The sequence below is a fragment of the Metarhizium robertsii genome (genome assembly GCF_000187425.2).
Source record: "Metarhizium robertsii ARSEF 23 chromosome Unknown MAA_Scf_3, whole genome shotgun sequence".
Classification (NCBI taxonomy): Eukaryota; Fungi; Ascomycota; class Sordariomycetes; order Hypocreales; family Clavicipitaceae; genus Metarhizium; species Metarhizium robertsii.
Genome location: NW_011942171.1, coordinates 3,110,939 through 3,134,015, shown reverse-complemented (window position 1 = coordinate 3,134,015; position 23,077 = coordinate 3,110,939). Strand labels below are relative to the sequence as shown.

Below are 23,077 nucleotides of genomic sequence, written 5' to 3'. Positions count from 1 at the left end.
CCGTGCCCAGTCCGCATGTGCAACTGTAAAGTCAACGAGTAAGCGCAATTAAAGCATAGGAATGACATCGCATCGGCTCCACGGAGTATACTATGTGCAATAAGTATGCCGAGCCTTTGCATGACTGGTGTGAATATGGATATGGATATGGATACGCCACTGCTTCGGCTCTCAGCACCCAGTCTCCAAAACAGCACGTGTTCTGTGTAATAAAGAAAATTTTCACTCACGGGTTCATTGTCGATGACTCGACGGGCTCTGCCATCATGTTGCCACTTTCGGCAGTGGCCACCACCAGACTACCCAAAGTGCTCCATCATCCTCAGCCATGGTCAATTGTGATTTAACAATGGCAGTATCTGAACGAACCTAGCACCGCCTCACCCATAATGTCGTCTACGACAGTGCGTCATCCATCCGCCTTCAGATAAATCCAATGCCAGGGGGACGACAGCTTGACAAGGCGATCTGACATCCCTCAGCCTCGTGACATGCATTACCCATTGCCCCAAATTCTAGCTTTGCGGGGTTCTTACCACTGCCTGGTCAATGGTACTAGGAAGCATGAAAGACCATGTGGTAGAATAGAGTCCCGTGCCTATCAGCCAACCAGCCCGTGATCAAAACTGTGTCCACAAACGCCGAATCATTACTCCAGCGTGGTGCACTAAGACTGAGACAGCAACAAAACCTGCTTGGTGCATAGAAACAGCGGCGCTTTTGGCAAATATCCTCCAGATGTTGCTATTTGCTCTCATGTTTGGGCGTGATTAGCAAAATCAACACCCTTGTACGGAGTGATGGATTCGCGTAGCTTCGGCACGCCATTTTAAAGTTATTAGGCAAGGCCTCATCTGGTGACCGTGAGAGTCGACCGCCTCCTGCGCAAGACCTCCATGTCCATAGGGGGCCGTAAAAAGGGAGGTGGACGTGGTTTGCTGTTTTGGCCTAGAGGATCACGGGCCTTCATCTTGCGAGTCGGGTTCTTTGTCCAACACGCGACGTACATACAGTGTCTGTGCAAAAGTAGGTGTTAGGGGAGAAAAGAGTCTCAACGGCGTATTTCAAAAGTTATTTTCCGGTGAGGTGGCTGTCGAGAAAATTTTATCTTCTATGCATACTTTTCAATTAGATTCTGACATGCTGGGTTTCATCTTGAGCACGGTTTATAAATACCGATGGTACAAGAATACGTAGTATGTGCCTTGAGCATTCAACTTAGCTTGGCTTCACGTGGGTTTACCATTCGACTCCGAAACCTCACTCCGCGGCTGAGGCTGTTGCAGTGGTGTTTTCCCTCGAGTTTCCAACCAATAAATTTACAATTCAGGGAATGCGCATAAGTAGAGGCGGTTTCAAAGTTGCTTAGAAAGTGGATTTTTTAAAGTTGAGTGATGCTGTATGGAAGTTCTCGCTAGGAAATTCCTCCAAGCAACCAGGAAACGGGCAGGCTATTCTGTGCCCGACGCACATGGTTCGTTTTTTTTTCTTGGTTAGAGCTTAGGTTTTAGAGAGCTATGGACTCCGTATAGTCGATGAGGCTGTAAATGTTCATGGCGCCTGAATTTCGGTGCGAATGTCCGATCTGCAGGTCTCGGTCAACACACCGAATGTCAAGCGGGGGACCCCGCTCTCTGCTCCTCGAGTCTGGTTCCAGGCGGTAAGCTGTTGCCAGGAACACTCCGTATTTTCTACGCGTGTCGTACATGCGGGGAAAATGAGAGGAAATGTTGTTAACAAGTGTTTTACAGGCCAGACGGTCGGTAGAAGACAAGGTCCTGAGCAGTTTCTCAGAGCCAAGAGTTGACATTTTGAGAAAACATAGGAAGTGGCGTTGTGGGGCTTTTTTCGGGAAGGAGCAAGCAGATGCAACCTGCCCATGAGTATTAGTACACGTATTACACGCATTGTCGGGCTCGTAGTTGGTTCCTATGTCCTAAAGCCAAGTGTCCTACAGTTTGTTTGCCCTTAACATGGTTCAAGGTTCATCTCTGGCTTGCCCAACGAAGCTTGAGCGCAATCATCCATTCCCAATTAAACCACACGACGAACGCTCGCTTTGTCCATCAGATCTTTGAGCAGAACTCCATTCCTCGCCGACTTCACGCATCACATTTCCAATGCTGGGTCTCTTGTATGTACGTGTGTACCTTCTAGGGTACTCAAAGCGGCCGTGGTTTCTTGCATTTGGAGCCCAGCCACGTCGTCTCACATGGTCACGTTCAGCGTTGTCACTTTGTCCCAGGAGACTGGGCCGACCCTGCAGAACCTTGTTTCCAGGTGCAACTTGAGCCGAAGAAACATGTCTAGAACTCCAAGACACCCCAGACTCGGCCTACAGCAAAACTGTGGATCTCTGTCCAACCCCGCGCGATCAAGATTTTAGGTCAAGCTCTGCATACGTACCTAGGTAAGTACTAGTTGTGTACATGCGAGAGGATCCATCGCTGACTGCTTTGGCCAAGAGTTCGGCTCTCGGACAAAATAGCCGTGGATGATTGACACTGCTTGTGCATGAAGTTGGTCTACCTACAAACCCTGCATGATATACAAAGATGCCGACAGGAGCTGACTTCTCCGTAAGCTAGTTCAACGAATGCGTAATCAGAAAAAGCCAATCAGAAAAATTCCAATGTATACTAATACTTATTTCAGTTACCCCCGCACCGTGTCATATTTTCAGACCTGGGTGGCCCTGTCGGGGCCAAATTATACATAAGCTGGCAAGAGCACAGACGTCATGGCAGCAAGCATTGTACGTACCAACAACCATTGCGCATCTCAAGAAAATGTTGGAGGCAATGCTCTGGAACCTCTCTCAATGGCAACACGCATACACAACGCCTAGGGCTGCAATTGATACACACGCTACGCCATGCCCTGTACAAAATGCCGCAATATGGCTGTCACGCCACGATATTCCACGAGCGGCACCCGCACTGCATGTCAAGACAGGCCCTAGGGGTAACGACCGGGTGCAATCTATGTAAAGTGCGAGGTTGGGCCGCGCAGGTTCCCAGGAAAAGCCAGAGAGAGAGGAAAGAGACAACAAAGCAGCAAGGGGGGCGGATTCAAAAGCCATGCATGCGGGTTCATCCAACGAGCACTCCAAGCAAAGGGTTAGCGAGGTTTCAAATTCCATCCATCGACAATTCTTCGGCGCCGACGGGTTCAATGCCGTCTCCCGTCAGCCCCCGCTGGCCCACGACTTTTAATCGGTCAAGACGGCCACCATGCAGAATCTTGTCCGACATACGGGTTGAGTTGCCTAACAAAGGACAGATTGCGATAATGGATCGGTGTAGTACCCTTGTTACATCATTGGGAGATAGAAACAAAGCTCTATTTCCTTACCGGTTCCCCTTTCGGTATTGCGTTGACTCACATACTGTCAGTCCTGATGATATCATAGTTTAGACCGCGGGTGCTATACAAAGAGTTTTATTATGCCGTATTGCTTAGTTCGGAAGCGGCCAGCCATGTTCCCTTGCGGCAATATCGGCACTCTTCAAGGTCCTTTGTTCTGCTTCTTCGCTTTCATTCGGTTTCCACTCCTGTCGGTGAATGTATAATTCGCTCATTTGAGTTATTTTCCAGCAGTTTTTTTTCTTTCTACTCGTTCACCGCTCTTATCTACTATACATCGAGACGGGCTCCCCAGCTACGTCGTGGCGCTTCAGATGCATATGATGCCTGGCCCTGGCAGGCATCCCAGAGCACATTTACCAACTCGGGATCTGTTCCGCCTAATTGCCCACTTATTTGTCATCTCTCATCTTTTTTTGGCGTGAACGAGTACTCTTTCCGGCAGTCAGGGTTGCCAATGAGGGCCTGCATCCACGCTTCGACATGCCAAAAGAACGATCGGATGGGATGAACTGTAATATCAAAAACCACAGGTAGCTTTTCTCCTACAGGTGAACGCGACAAATAGGTAACCGAGCGACCGTTGTGGCGGCGCCAGTGCTGTGAAGCTCATCGAAAGGCTTGGCTTGGTAAATCCATGTCCCAAATGCTCTCTCGGTGTAAATGATTGGTCAATCTCGCAAGAACAGACAAGCTGGATCGGGCCAGACTTTGACCGAAACAGCAAGTGCAGAAATGGGATGAAAGGTTCCATTTCGGTTGATGGAACCGTGGTAACGCCAGGAACCATGGCTGGCGGGAGTACTACTACCTGCATTGCGTGGGTTCCAGCACCATTCAGACGACGGCATAACAACACGGTCCAGCAACCGGGAATCTGGGTTGAGCTGGATCGTGTTATTGGCACTTAATAGGACAACGTGCTGCCTCAACCACCAAGGTGCCCAGATAGGTAGCCGTGCAGCCATGCATGTCCAGCTACCATCCAAGCTGATGGGATGGTGTTTGCCGTGTCTTCATAATGTATGCCAGATTCTTGGCAAGTCATCGTCGCTCAAGCTGTCATGGGAAAAGAATCCGGGGCCCATGACACGCGCCCAAGTCTTGTTATTGTCATGAAGGTGCCGGAGGCATCGCCTTGACTTCACAGCTACTTATGTGTAGGTCGCCAAACAGACTTTCTAGTTTTCTCCTCGGAATCTTGCTATGTAATAAGAGCCAGGGGTGTATTAGAACATTGAAGCATCCAAGGACCCGGCGTGGGGAGGGACGGCCCAGAAACAGAAAAGGGAGTCTTCACTGCCAATCATTACCATCTACGCTGTCCGGCGCAGCATGTTCTCGTTGCTGTCCCATCTTCAATACCACCCGCCTTCCAACCCCCATGAGCTGTGACCCGTCTTGGCTCATCAAGGGTTATGCTTGACATTCAAACTGGCCGAGTTTTCTTTGTTGCACTAGCCATGTTTAGACACAGAATGAGAGCTGTCAACAACTCTCAATGACGGCCAGAGCATGCACAAACAAAACAAGCCTTGCATTTAAGTCAGCGGCACCCTGCCCCGACCGGCTGCACGCTTTGTCTATATCCATTCAGTCCCAAGGGACGGCCGCAATTGGGAGGGGGGAGCCAGCTCCCGAACAAACCGGGGAGAGTTCGTGTTGGCCAAGCACGTGTATTTGTTGCACAGCCTCCAGCACCAACAGCGCTCCCCGATGTTCAACATATGGCCAGATTGTTGTGCTTTGCACCGTTTTCAGTAGGCAATTGTGGCGGTGATGCACCAGCTCGTGGTCACGGCAGCGTTCTGGCATGGTGTAGTGGCTGACTGCCCCGATCAGGTTTGGGTTGGGGTTGGCAGCTCAACAAGGGCACCTGTGGTTCCACCCACATGTACATGTATGGAGTACCAGACGTTACTTAGCTGGGCAAACCAGTCGACGCGGCAGCCGGCGTCAACGTCATGTCAATGGACGCACAGAGGAGTACTACTTCCCGTGCTCAGCCTCCAGCTTTCCAACTTGCCACTTCGTATCCTACCAAGATGGGCTGGAAGGATCCAGCCCGTTCTAGGACACAGACGCAAAAAAGCATGAGGAGCCCCCTTGCCCTTCCAACCAATTTAAGAAGAATTGGAAAGGTTGGATGGACGATTGTCATCACCGCGCAGGATGGTGTGCGGCTTCCCCCAGCTCCAATATCTCCGATTGTCCATCGATTAGCTCTCCTGCGGGGGTTGGCCAAGGAGATTTTGCATGGCATGTTGAGCATGCCTCACATGTAACGACATTTTGCAAGGATAGGGATAACGGGATGGCAAACGGGTTGCTTCATGACTGGACCGCGCGGGTGTGTGGGATTGTGTGTGGCTGCAAGCTTCTAAGTCGGACCTGTCCAGCTTCTCCGTCTTGAATCAGCATTCTAATGCAGCTACGACGACGATGGATGCACAGGATTGCGGCATCATTTGGATTTTATTCTGCTACCGAGGAAAAGATGCCGCAGGAAAAAACAACTCTTTACAAGAACATGTTAACGAATCTGTCAATAGGACACGTCAAGTCTCTGCAGAGGCTGAAGGCATGATTCACTTGGATGCCGCCCATGGCCATCTTCTCTCCGTCGAGCATTCGAGGCATCACATTCCTTGTATCAAACCCGAGACGTCCTTGTACATAGGGTAGCTGATGCAACGCAGCTTTCGGTGTATTGCCCTCCCAGATGCGCCTCATGTACTTGTGCACACGCATGCTCGTTCTACGCACATTCAACATCATGGGGAATACAAACAGGACACATCGCAGCTCTTCTCCCTGGGCTGACCAGATCCACAATGTTACAAGTCCTGCTCGTCCTCCGCACACCAGAGATGTCGATATCCGTGCTAATGTCCATATATTAGCACTCAGCAAAGGTCCAAGTGCGCTTCTGCCCTAATGGCCCTCGTCTTGTTGATAGCTAATGGTTGGTATCGTTTTGAAAACAATCCGCCGTGTCCGACGCGGGAATGGGAACGGCACATGGCAATAAAAAGCATGCCGATGCAGAACATCGGAACAGTTGTTGCGGATGTGCGACAAATCAGACAGCCCTCCAAGCCTTACCGGGGTCATCAACAAGAGGTCTAGAGATCCGGAGCATGCATCGTCTTTCTCCTTAAACTCGTCACACACTTGGGTATTGCAGGCTGGCTCATTAAAGCGCTAATGCTGTTTTGCTGCTTTTGAGTCCTTCCCACCATCTTCGAGATATCAGATCTTAACCGGGCTGCTACAGTCCATCAGCCACGGTTTGAGGACAGAACTGCCGTCCAAATTCCTCTTTCCTCCCCCTTCTACCTTGTTCTAGATTCACAAGGACATGGCGCTACTCGAATATGTATGGCTGCTGCTGCTGCTGTTGTCCACCGCTTTCCGTCACCACGTCGGAGAGCAATAAGCCACCGCGCTGCGTCACTGGCGGATACTCAGCCTCCCGACAGGCGGGCGTCAAACTTGTTAGGTTTTGTCCACTGGTGAAATTTTACCGAAGTCGGGTATTCCGAGATCCTCACGCTACACAGAGCACGGAACGTCTAATAGTAGTTACAAGAAACATTCAAGTAAGGTAGGGAGAGATAGGGATGTATGTATGAGACAACTGTTCAGACTAATGGGTGCTTTACAGATTTTCCACACCGGCACCGGCACAGAGTCCTGTGGGTGCCATCTACGCCCCATCGTCGGGCGTAGATAGCTCATGGTCATATGGTCATACACATCATGGATAAATCTGGTGAATTTCATTTTTGGGGGGGTGTAATTTTATCGTTTGTTGGCCGTTTGGCATCCATGCGTCATGATTCAATGCTTCCCAGGTCTTCGGCCTGATGATTCTCCAACTCAACGTGCTCGGGCTTGGGCGCCAAAGCTACTATTTCTAGTAGCAAAACCCAAGGCAACGAAAGGCGAATATGCCGCTTAAAAATGACCCCATTTCTGTGGCACATGACTATATATTCGGTTCGGGTATCATCTTGGCGCATGGCCTCCCGGACGGGAGACTCAACCCACGCGGTACCGTGGGTTGCCCCTTGGGCGAATGACTGCGCAACGAAAAATGGCTTGGGGATTTGCACATGTGCATGATTTTTCTGGACAGACCAGCTCATCTCCCACGGGGTGTTTCGCTATTCTGAGTATGTATTATGACATCACACGCACGGCTCCGAGCAACCACTTTTGCAGGACTAGGGCCACAGCTTGAGGGCCACGCTGGCAGCATTGAGAAGGGAAATGAGAGATGATGATGGTCAGTACGACGTTGCTTACCCCGGTTTAAAGTATTGATCCGGCTCGGTGCCCCGACATTGATGTGCAGCAGCCGGGGAAAGGGGATGAAAGGATGGTATTTTGGTTCTAGCCTGGTTTCCATGCATCCAAGGTTGGGCGATTCCACGAAGTGAAATGATACAAGACTCGTAACATCACGGGCGTCAGAGGTTTGATCCAATTCGCCAACGCTCACTGAAGCTTGCATTAAAAGTTGATATACGGAGTAGCTGACAGCAGGAGGGGTGGAATAGAGCAACTCATATTCCAGAAGACTGCTATTATTAACACTCAGCTGCGCCGATAACATTCGTATACCACATGTACAATGAATATGACGTGACGTGTATGTTTTGATAACTGACACTCGAAACGGCATGTTCCCGTCCAACAGAATCATTTCCCTTGGATGTAGGAGGCCATCTCTCCCACGGGGGGGGACAATACCGAATCCCCCCCGAAGCTCAATGTCACCGGTACACGTGGTTAAAGGGCATAATTAACGGTTGCTGGCAAGTCCATTGTCCCCTTGCCAACGGGCAGCCGACAATGGCCCATTTGTCATATCCATAACCAACCTTAGTTAACACTTGATCCCTCAGAAACATGACCTTGTCCGCATCGTCTTTTTTGATATTGCAGATTCATGGGCCCCTGCAAGGAAGGGCACGGTAGTCCCGCTTGGACATGATAAGTCGGTGAACGAGGTGCAGTCTCCCGATCCGCAAACCCCAGACTCCCGGCCTATGATCTGGGGCGATATGTCACCGTCCTCCCTCGTTTCCCCGTAGCCAAGGACATGCGAGAAGCTCCGAACCGGAAAAAAAAATAAGAAGACAAGAAGATAAGAAGAAAGTTGAGCCCCGAAGCCGGAAGACGGTGAAGGCGAAGAGGGGGTCGGTAACCTTTTTTTTTTTTTTTTTCTCACTCCCACGGTTTTTCGGGGAGACGAGACAAGGCCATTGGGCAAGGAACGGCACGGGCCGGAAGCAAGGGGGGTTGGTTACCTCTTGTTTTCTCTGAGATGGATGGATGTCTTGGGAGGGGAGGAAGTCGGTGAGGGTGGTTTTGTGAAAGAGATGATGGCTTGAGATGCGATTGGTTCGGCAGCAAGTAACTTTGCTTTCGGGCATGAGATTTCTCATGATTTTGAAAGATGGGATTCAAAGGTTGGAACGTGTTGGAACGTGTGTAGGGTAGTTAGTTGGGTCGGGAACTGGCGGCGCTGAGGACAAGCGCTTTGGGGCTCGTGTGGACATGAATGAGCCATTGGCATGGTAATTCGATTTCGAAATACTCTTGTCATTTATATCGGGAGGGGTCGTGGTAGATTTTGGACGGAATTTTGGATGTGTTGAAGGAGGTATCCTTGGAACGGGGGGCGTGTATGTATTTGTACGTTGGGGAATCGAGGCGACACAGGTCAGGATTTCCACAACAGCAATGTCAAGATAAATGTCACTTTATATCTTTACATTCCAGTACGCCCCATCACAACGTCTATCCCCCGCCAATATTTGTAAATCAATACGAACCGATGCCTGCTTATATCTCCCTGGACCGCTGGTGGAAATGTCCCAGAAGACCCCACAAGGCTCTTTCTCTTTCTATTGCAACGACGGCAAAAAACAAGCACGGCAGATGAAGAAGACGAAAAGGAATGGGAAAGAGAGTAAGAAAAAAAAAAAGCACAAGACTGGCTTTTCGATATAAAATAGATTAACAAAAACAACAATAACCGATATTTGTATGTATATACATACAGCACATGCAACTTACACTCAAGCGCTGGCTCCCCCCCATGTCCTTCCCCCCACTTCTCTCCAGACCTCAAAAAAATTGTGGAGGGGCAACGGCCAAGCTGACCAACTACAGACCGCAGCACACTTGAGCCTCGAATCCACCCCGGGAAAGCCTCGCCCAGCCTCAGCCTTGTGTGCCGACTTGGGAAATGCAGACATTGACAACCGAGCAAGGCGGAAAAAGGCCACGCTCGAAATAAATTCCATATTCCCATCACAGCAATCTGATCCATCTAACCCGGGCCGTTGCAATCGCCAGCCGCCAAGTGAGCTTCATCTGTCCGGTCAAGGTCCAACTTTGGCTCGTTGCCGCCATTGCACACTCGACACTTTGGTTTCCTCACGGGGCGACCAACGGGACGCAGCTTGAAGCTACGTCAATCCTCCACCTCGACTCGACTTCATCGAGGGCAGCGGTACGCATCGCAATTGCAAGCGAACCGAACCCAACTTCACCCCCATCATCGAGGCCAATTCGAATTGCCAGTCGTCGCGTGCCCCCGGACGATATTCCCCATCCGTCCGCAGGTGCAACCCATCGTCGTTGCCGCCACCTCATATTTCAATTTTCCGCAACCGCAGCCCTCGGTCCCGTCACAACTCTTCCTCAACCCAACCATGTCGCAACAGCCCGCAACGCCAGTCAAGGTGCCGTCCGCCGTGGCAAACAACACACCCGCAACACTGGACCCCGACCTGCGCTCACAAATAAATACCGTGCTCTTGCGCGACGGCCATGTCACAAAGTAAGGCTATCTATCCCCCGGCCTCCATCCACTACCGCGAGAGGACGGGAAAAAAAAAGACTAACCCCCCCCAAAAGGATACAAGACGCTCTCCTCCACGCCCTCAACTCCAACTCATCCAACTGGCCGACACAAATCCAGTCTCACGCCCTGACGCTCCTCCGCTCCGGCGAAATCACCACCTACCCAGCGCTCCTCCGCCGCATCCTCGACGACGTCCGCGAAGCCACCACGTCCAACTCCTCCTCCACAAACGGCAAAACGCCCAATGGGGACGCAAAAAAGGTCAACGGGTCAACTACCCCGTCCGCCGACAAACCAAACCTAGCCGTCCCCGCCGCCGTCGTCGAGGAAGCCCTCCGCGTAACGAGGGAAAGCCTAGAAGCAGTCTGTGAAATCGACGACCACGGAGCAAGTTGACTCGTCGCCCCGGCGCCTCACCACACCTAAAGAGCAGCTGGGACAAACTACGGATGCCAAAGTCGCCCCAGACATGAAATTACCAAGAGGGCTTCACCCGCCCAGTTGGAGCAGCAAAACTCGCCACGGGACGAATCAACTCAACGAACCACACCAACACGAATGTACAAGAAGGCCCATGGCGCTGTGGGCCAAGTAGCGCGGAAAGGGAGGGTTAATAAAGTCAGCAGGATATCACATCATACCCTTTTTCTATATTGTTTTTTTCTTGTGGAAGCCAGAAAACAAGACTTGGGGCGTGGGAACAGGAAAGGGAGGGGGTACCGGGTACCGGAAAGCATTTTTTATAGACAGTTCAACAAGGCATATCATATAAATACCACTGGGTCTCATTCAATACTCGGGATTTATCTATTACTGACCCCGCGTGCCTGATTCACCGAGGCCCCTCGGATAATCGCGGCGCAGGTAGTTTCGAGTTGCCACGTCTGATGCAGGATACGTGGTAACCATGTTTGGAGAAAAGAGTATAGGTAGCTACCCTCGACATTCTCTAACGTGGCATGTTGCCAAAACAGCCACCTGATATCATTTCAAGTGAGCATCCATCCCATCCTATACACTACTGGACATGTAGCTATACCTTGCCGGGCGAGGAATACTCGTCAACACATACCAATCAATACATAAATAAGCATGGCACAAAACAAACTTTCTTTTTTTTTTCTTTTTCGGGGTGTATTAATTAATAAACTTGCTCGTAGTCCAGTCTAGTCACACGCAAACCAAGCACTCGTTTCATCAACGAGTTACGTGTTAAAAGCAAAATATTTCGGCCTTCTAGGCGCCGTCAAGTATCAAGTCCGTCGTGTCAAAGCGTCTCCAACCACCTTCTACCATCTACCATTTCTACCAACTCCCAGAGTCCCAAAAATAGCAGCCACACAACAGCCTAAGCAGCCTCAATCTCACATAATGATAATCAGTTACCCTTTGACTGCGTGCAGTTTTTGATGCAGATGTGTGCGTGAGGAATCTAGAATACAGGGACCGGCATCGCGTCCTTAATTACATAGCCACATAGCTTAGTCATAGAGATCATCATCGTTGCCGGCATCACCGAACCCATTCCCGCCGTTGCCAGAAGCCTGCCCGTCAGTACCGTCAGGGAACTTGAAGAAGGCACCTGGTCCAGCATTCTTCATTTGCTGGGCAAAGGCCTCGTACCGGCGGATCTCAACGTCACTAACGGACTTGCGAGCCATCTGCATAGCTTCCTCGAAGTGAGCCTTGGTCAGCTCCGGAACGGGGTCCTCACTGTCTTCGTCCATGTCCATCTCGTCACCAGCAGCCTCACGAGCCTTGGTGCGCTCGATATCAGCAGAGATGGCTTCTTTAATGGCGATCTTGACAGCACGCTGAGTGATGAATCCAAGATCAGCACCAGAGAAACCATTGGTCTTGCTGGCAATATACCCTAGGTCAATATCTGAGGCCATAGGGGTCTTGCGCAACTGAGCCTTGAGAATGCTCAGACGACCGGGCTCGTCGGGAAGAGGGACATAGATGAGCGAATCAAGACGTCCAGGACGGCACAACGCAGGGTCAAGCTGCTCGGGTCTGTTGGTGGCACCAATAACGAAGACGTTCTTCTTTGAGGTCATGCCATCCATTTCTAAATGAGGAAAAAAAGGCCGATGTTAGTCACATAAAATTCATCGAATCCTAGAGGCTCTTGAGCAACTTACCCGTCAAAAGCTGGTTGACAACACGGTCGGAAGCACCACCGGCATCACCAACAGAGCCACCTCGGGCCTTGGCAATAGAATCCAATTCATCAAGGAAGACAATGCAAGGAGCGGCGGCACGAGCCTTGTCGAAAATGTCACGAATATTACTTTCCGATTCACCAAACCACATACTGAGCAATTCGGGACCCTTGACTGAGATAAAGTTGGCAGCGCACTCGTTGGCAACAGCCTTGGCCAACATAGTTTTACCAGTACCGGGAGGGCCATAGAACAGCACACCTCGAGAGGGAGAAAGACCAAACTTGAGGAATTTCTCGGGGTGGTCGACGGGGTACTGGACCTGCTCTCGGAGGTCCTGCTTGACAGCCTCAAGGCCACCGATATCTTCCCAGCGAACGTTGGGAACCTCCACGACGGCCACCTCGCGCAAGGCAGAGGGGTTGGAAACGCCGAGGGCAAAGCGGAAATTTTCCATGGTAACACCAAGGGAATCGAGGACCTCTGCGTCGATGGTGTCCTCATCAAGATCAATGAGATCCATTTTCTCGCGAATCTGCTGCATGGCAGCCTCGGAGCAGAGGGCAGCCACATCAGAACCAACATAACCATGGGTCTCAGCGGCAATCTGCTCCAAATCAACATCATCGCCGAGCTTCATGTTCTTGGTATGAATCTGAAGAATTTCGAGACGACCAGTGGGGTCAGGAACACCAATATCCACCTCACGGTCGAAGCGACCGAATCGTCGAAGAGCAGGGTCGATAGAGTTGGGTCGGTTGGTGGCGGCCATGACGACAACGTTGGATCGGGCCTTCATGCCGTCCATGAGGGTCAGAAGCTGAGATACGACACGTCGCTCGACTTCACCGTTGGTCTTCTCTCGTTTGGGGGCAATTGAGTCGATTTCGTCGATGAAGATGATGGCGGGCGAGTTCTTCTCAGCTTCCTCGAAAGCTTTTCGCAGATTTGATTCTGATTCACCAGCCATCTTGGACATAATCTCGGGACCATTGATGAGGAAAAAGAATGCACCAGTTTCGTTTGCGACGGCACGGGCCATGAGCGTCTTACCAGTACCAGGAGGACCGTAGAGCAAGACACCACGAGGGGGCTTGATGCCAATAGACTTGAACAACTGAGGGTGACGGAGAGGCAGCTCTACCATCTCTCTGATTTGGGCCATTTGCTTGCGGCAACCACCGATGTCGTCATAGCCAACCTCGTTCAAATTGTTCTCTTCCTCATCTCGCTCGATAGGGTCGCCTTCGCAGTGAATGACTGTGTCTTGTGCAACAATACCGTACTCTGGGGGGTCGACCTCTACCACCTTAAACTCCACTTGCCGCATACCACCACGTACAATGAAGAGATCGCCTTGCCGGACTGGTCGATAAGCCTCACGGAAGTAAGGGGCAAGGAAGACGTCAAACAAAGAGCCAGTGATGCCCTCGACGGTGTCGGCAATGGGCAACACGGCGATTCTCTTGGCCTGCTTGGTGTCAGCATTTTGTTCTTTTCTCACAAAATTGGATGTTGGTAAAAAATGTTTAGACTCACGTATTTGATATCGGGGCAAGGAAGGATGGTGATCATGTCGCCGTGCTTGACACGGAGGTTGTGTCGAACAACTCGGTTAATGCGGGCGCTACCGTCATCAAGCTCCTCATCGGCCAGGACAATGAGGACGGTGTCCTTTCTCTTCTTGCCTCGGACAAGAACTGTGTCACCTCTGAATAACTGCAGGGCATCCATTGTAGCTTCGGACAAGGCAATGATGCTGTTATCATCGTTGACGGCATCGGTGACCCTGAAAAGGCGGAGTTAGCCATGACTTTGATGCTACACCAAATTGGCAGCGTGGGGAAAAGCATACATCAGCTGGTTGGGCTTCTTCTTCTTCTTGAGAATCGCAGTCGCGGTATCATCCTCCTGTAAGGTAGTTAGTTGCTGCGGTGCTGGACACTTTGATGTTGGGAGGGTAGGGCGTTTTACGGACATGTTTGACATCCGCGCCGGAAGCGTCGCTACAAACGCAGGTTAGTATGATGATTCTCGCCTTCAAACGGCAGCCCGGTTGCGCGGAACGCATCGAATGAGGAGGCAAACTCACGTCAAATTAACCTTCTTCTTGTGCTCGTCATGATGGGAGGCCATGGTGTCTGATGTGCCTCAGCGAAGTTGCTGTTCGGTTCAGAGAGGTTTGGAAACGTGGCCGCGGGCAGACGAGTGTGAGTATTGTATCTACAACAGGCTCACGTCTTTCGGGGTCTAGCTCCCAAAAACGTGAATGTGAAGAGATGAAATTGTATATGCAAGGGAGAAAACACTGGTTGAGAGATGAGAGGTGAGAATGGGGAAGAGAAGGTGTGAAGGTCGAAAGAAGTTGAAATGGCAAAGTCGAGGTCGAAGCACAACCCGCACCGTCGATACGTACTTACTAGGCCCCCGGGGAGGCGACAACACCTGGGCAAAATGGCGGAACGTGCAAGTACTGACTACCTAGTGATGCGGCGGACGAGCCACCATAGCTGCTGTATGGAGTACCCGAGTATCTACCTTCTGGATTACTCACAGGCATCCAGCACAATCCATTACCAGCTGCCAGCCCAGAGGGAGCATACCAGCAGACCAATGACATCGCTGCGCGCCCTGACCGGAGGCGGAACATTGATGATGCAGGCTCCGAGCAGAGCCAAAAAGGGCGGAATACACCCCACCATGGGCCAAGGTGACTGGACGACTGTGGTGGAAGGACAGAGAAGCTTCCACTTTTCGCCTCCATGTCTGCGTGGCAGGCAGCGGGCAGTACGTCAGATGTGATTCACCTGGAGCTCTCGCTGCGAGGTCGCTCGGAGCACTTGAGTAAGCATAGAAGACGGACCCGCATTTCTGGAGTCCACACAGAGGGTCACGGCGACACCAAGGAACATTGAACGACCGTTGATGCTCTTTTCGATGTCGTTCGTTCGCGAAATTTCGATTCAAACGCACACCTGTCATTTATTATTACAATTTACATCATGCATTGCTCCTGCATGCGTAAATCCTTTTCCATGATATTTTTCAGGGGTCAGCAGACTCTTGTACGCACTTAGCAGTATCAACACCGCTATCGTATCATTCTTCCCACTCCGTGGCACTCTTGAGCCTTGGATATCGCAATGCAGGACGCTCGGCGTTGATGCCAGCGGGGAGTGGGCTTGTGAGCCGCCAAGAGACACATCAGAGGCACCAGTCACCCGGCACACTCATCCTAACGAATCAAACATGACACTCATGCCTAGCCGACTCTTGACTTGTCGTAGAACAATATCTTCCATATTGTATCCGCCGTGCCCATACCGTCACCTCGACTGTGGAGACTAACAAGGAGGAATGCGATTACTGCACTTCGCAGGCTGCTCTTTGACATTCCGTAAGCCTTGACTAGGAACAGGTTCCTTTCCGCAGGCGTGACGACGATGGCAGCTTCGATAAGATTCGCCCCGCCACTTCGTTAATGAATCTTGCAAAATGCTTGATCTTTTTTTAGTAGAATTGCCGAGAATCGTAAATACTGCACAGACGAAAGACTGATAACGGAAGAATGGGAAATGTTCAAAGCCCTGTTCGATGGAGTGGCGAACTATTGACCACACTCCATTTGCAAGTATGCTGCTTGGTACAAGTGCAACACTCATTTGGAAAGTCGGCTCGAGATGGATCGTCAAACAAGTAGAAAATTTGGAGGTGAGGACGTGCCAAGGATACATAATGCGACATAATTGTTCTTAAGGCACTTAGCTCAAATTCTGGGCCAAGTTTACTTCGCAGTCATATAATTTACGGAAATTAGACACGTTGATATTCTCTTCGAGTTCTTCGAGCGTGGTATGGCGCAGTCGATATAAGACGGCTTGGTCTCAGGATGAGGCGCTATCCAACTCAACACCCCTCAACGTACGCGAGACTCTGTACCGGAAGAATTTAAAACGTGGATGAACGTTCATAAACGAATCCGCTAGACCAGAAAGTGTCGCCCTGGAAATCTCGTCGTTTCCGCCATCTTGGGTTTGCAGTTATGCTGGTTGGTAGGTGACGATGGGCAGTCTTTTGACACACTGACAAAATGATGCCTCAAGGCGGTAAAGTTTGGCACTTTTAGGTTTTACCCAATAAGCAGACGGTACTCACCCGTGAGCAACAATATAGCAAAACTTGCAGGTATGCACCCATTTCACAAGCTCAAAACTCATTCGGTTTCAAGGGTACTCTCACCAAGTATTGAGCATGAAGGGCATGATCAAGTCCCATCTGGATGGCCACCTGAAGCATCAAGCCCTGCCACAATGAACGTCAGATCGGCTGTACTGCTACTTGTCGGGAGCCGCCATGTCCACGAAGACTAGGGCCTGTACAGCTGCCAGAGAGTATGATATCGAACGAACAAATAGTATCTGGTCGAATTTGATAGCATCCGGCGAGAAGAATTTGCTATAACCACCCAGAAGAGCAATTCCGACAATTAATCATATTTGTGAGGCGGCCTGGTTGCATCGATAGTGGGCAGAAAGGGACTGCGCAAGGTAGCTGGATGAATACGACTTAGGCTGCCAATAGGAAATAAAGAGGCCAACGGTTTGGTCAAACTTTACGTTGTAAAAGGCTGTTCAACTTCCACAGCAGTTAGCACAGTATCATCTAATGCGTGAGGGCGTTCCGCAAGGTTAGAAACGAGCCGTGAACGGATTGGATCCTCTACGCCTGGCCTGATGATCACGGTCGCGTTGGAAGGCTCGCCAGTGGGATCAGGCAATTTTGTCCCGGAGTTAGTTGATAAATTTCCGGGAGACCCTTTTTGAAGCTGCTATTCTCGAGCTTTCGATTCCAGATACGCCTGGCGCCGGAGCTGCTGGGACCGAGGATGAGAATCCTCAAGTTCATGATTGTAACTCCCGTGTCAGTTCACGGACTTGCTTTTCTAAATTGGGAGAGCGCCTACGATTCTCAGCATAGCAGGAAGGGCCAAGGCAAGAACAAAGGGCGAAACAACAAATCTTTTCGCCCCAGTTTACCGAAAGCCAGCGTCGACTTGACACCCCAGGTCAAAGCGTCGGCAGCGAAAGCATTTCTCGCGATCTGCAATTCCGACACGGGATGCTAGCAAGCTGTATCGTAGCTATGGATTTTGATCAGTATGCCTAGGCACATGGTTTCATTGTTCATCATAGTATGACATCCTTTTGGGGTTTGCATTTATTACATGCGCTTCGCCGACCGGTGTTGTCGGATGCTGGTCTTGGCCTCGTTCCGATATGCCTTGCAGAATAATGTCCGATTTGGGGAATTCCTCGCCGCACCATATGTGCTGTGTAACTCACCCAATACGACTACTGTAGTATCGCAATATAAAGATATATATTGCCCCTGTCAACCAAAATTACGAGATTGTAATCAAAATGGTGACCGCGACTTCACGAGACTGCCGTGGCTTACACCCCTCAAGATGTCATTCGAATCCACCAGACCCAATCACCATGGACATTCCGGTCCGATCGGACACATGTAGACGCAAGCTGGTAGGAATGGTGCTGCATAGAACGGATTACCCGTCAGCGACCACAAACTGATCCTTCTAGTGTAATGTCTGCTTCCTTCGAAAATGAGTGCCCCCCGGGGTAGCCAGAAGGGACAAATACATATCAATTTTGCCAGAGAAACTTTGCGTTCTGTGAAAAATGCAACCAGACTTGCGGCCTGGAGAAGAGACCCGTCGGAATGATCATCTGAAGATGGTGTTCAATCGCTTGGATTGCAACTTTCCCCGTGTTCAAGATCAGCAAGCATCGATTTGAACATCTAGCCTGCGTTTCTTCCGTGTTCTCGTTTGCGTCAACTCCCCCTCGCCCACCCGAAGATCAGCTAATACTCCGTACTGAACTTGAGAAAACGAAGTTACAGCGGAAACGGGTCACTGAGATAGCCAGAAGTCACAGTCCGCGAACTTGGACTAGTCCCAGCCAGGCACGTCATTCTGTCAGCGAACCTCGTCTCATAAAACCGTCAGCAACGTTGGCGCATTAAAAAAAAACTTCCAACCGACACGCTGCCAAGGCAAAGTCACAGCCCCCAATCAAAGGTCCGCCCAATTTAGAATGGCATTAGTGTCCAGACCACTGGGGAGGACGGAAGGTGAAAGAAACAGAACGGTATGCCACTACTAGACTTTCCGCACCTTGGCTGACATCTGGAGGCACTAGAACAGTACCCTCCGCACATGGGCAATCCGGTCTTCTCTCAATGCATAGGTTTAATTGCGCTCGCCCAGCACTCGGCGGCGAAGGACCCTTGTACTGATGCAGGTTCTTCTGTGGTGCAACTTGCTGTGAATCTGTTATGTATGTAAGTTATGTATGTATGTATGTCCGGCGCACTCCGTACACGCTATGCTGGACTTTACGACGAGCTTTCATCGATCAGGCCATGGTTCAACACTTTTAGTGTAGCCACGAGTGGACTTGAGTTCGCATGGTGCACCGTGGACCGGAACCTCGTGGGACCTGAGATTCACATCAGACACTCTGACTTGCACAAAAGAAACCTCGCTTGCGCCGAGCGTACGGCCACGGCAGCCAAAGCAGCCACGTGGGAGCATTGCTCAAATCGGGCCAGGTCAGGTAGGATTGATACTAGTGATACCATCAAGATGAAAATCATGAGCACCACAGGCCTCATGTTTCCTCTGGTCACAGCCAAGGTCACGCCACTGGCACGGCCACGGCCCCAGGCTGAAGATCAGGATTCGAGATTCACGGCCCTGCATTACAGGTCCCTTGTCCACGATATGGTGGGACTTATTGGTGCCCGCCTGACTAGGGCCTTCAGGAGCTTCAGGAGCGTCAGAAGCGTCAGGAGTATCAGGACCGACGAGTTGCGGGCACCCAGACGGCACCAGACGGGCCTCCGATGCTCGTCCGCGAAGATTAAACGAGTAATGATGAGTTATGGGCGTGTATGAATTTTTGATGAGCATGGACAGGCTCTCCTCGTGCACTTGAACCCATGCTACCCACACTCACTGAGAATGGTTGCGAGTTGCACATGCCCGTAGTTGACAGGGCCTGGAGTGCCGGCGTATTTGCGTGCGCAGCTATTTGGCGCACTGTACAGAATCAGGATAGTCCGCCCAAAATAACTTGGGATCCTGGCTCAAGTACCAGATGGTGCTACTGGATCATGCGAGCATGCCCATGTACCGCGCCCTGGGGCCCTCTGTCCACTTAAGCAACCATTCATCCTTCCACCGTGCGCACTCTGCCCGCTCGAACTTCTGCCTCCGCTGCGTCGTGCTGTCGACTACCAGGCCCGGAGTACTTAATACTAGCGGCACCTGGGAGTACGAAGTGTGAGCTAGTGTGAGCGTCTGGTGGTTAAACACTGGGCGGACCAGACGTTGGCGGCACCTAAGCTGGACTGAATTCTAATTTTCCGCGGTTCACAACATGAACATTGAAGCCCCGTGGCCCAGTGGCCCAGTGGCCCAGTGGCTCAGTGGCTCAGTGGCTCAGTCCTGGCTTTTACTGGCTGTTGCTGCTACTCTACGCTGTACCGTGTGCTTTGCTAGTGCGTCAATTGTATTATTGATCGGGGCGAGAAGTTACAATCCTTCCGCACTCTGCCCACTGTCCAAATCGTTCGTTTTCCGCTCTCTTCATCGTCCAGTTCGACGTCAACAAACGTTGTCCTGTTTCGCTGTCCTCACCCCCGACAACCACGTCGATTCCGAGCCCCAACCACGATATATATCACGCGGAAATCAGTCTCGCCTTGCCCTCGATTGCCGGGGGACGCTCCCAAGAGGCATGTCGACGCCAACGACGGCCGTGGCCACGCTCCCTCACTACCACCTCGCCCACCAGGCTCACCACCACCCATCGTCAACGACGTCAAATTATCGCACCACGGCTGCCAATTCTTTGCTGTACGCGCCAAACCCATCTGTGCCGACGTCGTCGTCGTCGTCCAACGCGGCACGCCTTCTGCCTTTCGACCCGGCTGGTAGCCATAATGCCGGCTACACTTCCTCGGATGCCATAACCCAGAACCATCAGCCCCAATCGCCACCAGCACCCCCTCCCCACGACCACTATCTACCTCGCGACCACCACATTGAAACCGCAACCCCAACAACTCCGAGACATCGCATTCATCATAACTACTCATCCACCATGGGCAGTACAGCGGCTACCGCCACGGCTCCCTCTACAGCCGCTGCCGCCGGGCCTGCTGCTCACAACCATGACCCTACCTCACGGAAACGCCGTCGCTCCCGGGAACCCGACTGGAACACCTTCTATCGCAACGGGTTGCCAAAGGAAATTATCGTCATTGACGACACCCCGGAGCCGGAGGCCAACACCAGTCGAAAATTGGCATCCTCCAACACAAATGGCGATGCACCTGGCGGTGCTGCTTCCTACGAGGCGACTGCTACCAACACTCGCCAGCCCGTGAAGCGACGACGTCGGGATGCTGCCGCTTCGGGCTATCACGTTCAATATGTGGGCTCCCGCACAAACACACCGCTGCAACACGGCACACCCATCGGCTCTACACTCTCAAGTGACCGCACCAACTCATTTCTCAACACCACCGCCCCGACTTCTCTTTCTTCCAACAGCCAGTACGATGAGGCTCCTGTTCCTTTGAAGCGCAAGCGGACTACCCGTCAGCAGGCGGCCAACGAAGCGAAACGTCGGGATGTCGATGGCCTAGGGGGCCGACTTCTCACGTACAAGCCACCACCTTTCCCCCCGAAAAAGGTTGCAGATGTTCAAGTCCGGGTTGTACACGATGTGAGTATTGCATTGCTTTTTTTACCTCACCGTCTCCCCATCGATTGGTCTATGCACCTGAGTCCAATCAATGCAGACGTATAACGCTCTTTGTTGTGGAGAAATGCGTTGCTGACTACTCTTCTTCAACAAAAACAGCACTACTCAAAGAATGTAAAGGTTGATGATGACGACGGGCACTATATCGTTGTTCCTGATGCGGAACTCACGGAAAAATGTACGTCAAGTTTCACCTCTGTTCTTCCCTTAAGTACATGCATGGCTAATCTATGCACAGACCAAATTACGCGCTTGCTTGGCCAAGGAACTTTTGGCAAGGTTGTTCAAGCTCGTGATCAGAAGCGGAATCAAGCTGTTGCCGTCAAAATCATTCGATCAGTGCAAAAGTACCGCGACGCGTCAAGAATTGAACTGCGAGTACTAGCTACTCTGAAGGCTAATGACGCCAATAATCGATATCGATGCATACACCTAACGGACTGCTTTGACTATCGAGGCCATATATGCATTGTCATGGACCTCTTGGGCCAGAGTGTCTTTGACTTCTTAAAAGGCAATGGTTTTGTACCTTTTCCTAACAGTCATATTCAAAACTTTGCTCGTCAACTCTTTACAAGTGTAGCCTGTGAGTACAAGTCGTCCTCGAGTGCTTTTAACACTCCTGCACACCGCTGACTAGGACCAGTTCTGCACGATCTCAACTTAATTCACACCGATCTCAAGCCAGAAAACATCCTTCTCTGCGATGACTTGTACCAGACATTCACATATAACCGGAAAATTCCCTCATCCTCAACAACTATTAACAGGCAAGCCTCTCAGCGGCGGGTATTGTTAAATACGGAGATTCGGTTAATTGATTTTGGGTCGGCTACATTCCAGGATGAGTATCACTCATCTATCGTCTCAACAAGGCATTACCGAGCTCCAGAAATTATCCTGGGACTGGGATGGTCGTTTCCTTGTGATATCTGGAGCATTGGTTGTATCTTGGTCGAATTCTTCACAGGCGACGCCTTGTTCCAAACGCATGATAACCTTGAGCATCTGGCCATGATGGAAGCCGTCGTGGGTTCGAGGATAGATACTCATCTCGTGCAATCTGTAAACAAGATGTCGACAAGGAGCGGCGGCAATCCGGCGTCCAAGTAAGTCTTCGCCCTCTTCGCCTTTGAACTTTGTCCTGACCTGCATAGATACTTTAAACGTCTCAAACTTGACTATCCTACTGCAGATACAACGCGAGGTTCCAGGAGATTCGTCAAAGCGATGAAGCACCTTCACGTAGGTTCCATTTTGCCTCCTTGATACATGTACGACTATCCTCTAACTGTCACAATAGGACATTATTCCATCGAGTAATCAATTCTTCAAGCATTTCCTTGATTTGCTACAAAAAATCTTTGTATACGACCCTGCACGTCGTATTACTGCCAAGCAGGCCTTGAATCATCCCTGGTTTGATGAAATCGCCCAGCCGGATGATGGCACGGAGGCGGCGAAGATTCGACAGGAAAGAAAACGACTGGAACAGGAAAAGGCTCGAGCTCACCACCATCGTTACGTGGCCTCATGACGACTACCTACTGTAGTACAATCTCTTTGACCACAACGAAAACACGACCAGCTCCATCTTGTACGGGTCTCGTATCTATTTTCTTTGTTTTTTTTTTATAACGACCATATATATATCTATTTGTGAGCATGGTTATCGGAGTTAGTGGACCTCTTTTACCTCACTTGCAGCGGAGGATGGATTGAACGAACCGGGTCAAGCTTTTCCTGACAATACGTGGTTATTGGGATCCTGGCTTCCGAGGCGTTTTGTTCGGAAGACGGGCGGAGTG

At 50.9% G+C, this 23,077-nt stretch overlaps 3 protein-coding genes across 3 annotated transcripts; 2 read left to right on the top strand and 1 right to left on the bottom strand.

The window, feature by feature from the left end:
- Window positions 1–10,097: 10,097 nt before the first annotated feature.
- Window positions 10,098–10,645, top strand: MAA_03480 (uncharacterized protein; the record flags this gene model as incomplete). Its single annotated transcript, XM_007821478.1, has 2 exons — window positions 10,098–10,225; window positions 10,303–10,645. 2 exons carry the CDS (start codon window positions 10,098–10,100, stop codon window positions 10,643–10,645), a joined length of 471 nt encoding a protein of 156 aa, XP_007819669.1.
- Window positions 10,646–11,730: 1,085 nt separating this feature from the next.
- Window positions 11,731–14,550, bottom strand: MAA_03481 (AAA ATPase; the record flags this gene model as incomplete). The annotated part of the gene is made up of 6 exons (XM_007821479.2): window positions 11,731–12,320; window positions 12,394–13,885; window positions 13,954–14,203; window positions 14,270–14,325; window positions 14,393–14,420; window positions 14,507–14,550. The coding sequence occupies 6 exons, from the start codon at window positions 14,548–14,550 to the stop codon at window positions 11,731–11,733; spliced, it is 2,460 nt and encodes an 819-aa protein (XP_007819670.2).
- A 5,327-nt stretch (window positions 14,551–19,877) lies between these two features.
- Window positions 19,878–22,806, top strand: MAA_03482 (serine threonine protein kinase CMGC group; the record flags this gene model as incomplete). Its single annotated transcript, XM_007821480.2, has 7 exons — window positions 19,878–19,998; window positions 20,098–21,230; window positions 21,369–21,447; window positions 21,508–21,855; window positions 21,916–22,378; window positions 22,427–22,514; window positions 22,573–22,806. The coding sequence occupies 7 exons, from the start codon at window positions 19,878–19,880 to the stop codon at window positions 22,804–22,806; spliced, it is 2,466 nt and encodes an 821-aa protein (XP_007819671.2).
- Window positions 22,807–23,077: the final 271 nt, after the last annotated feature.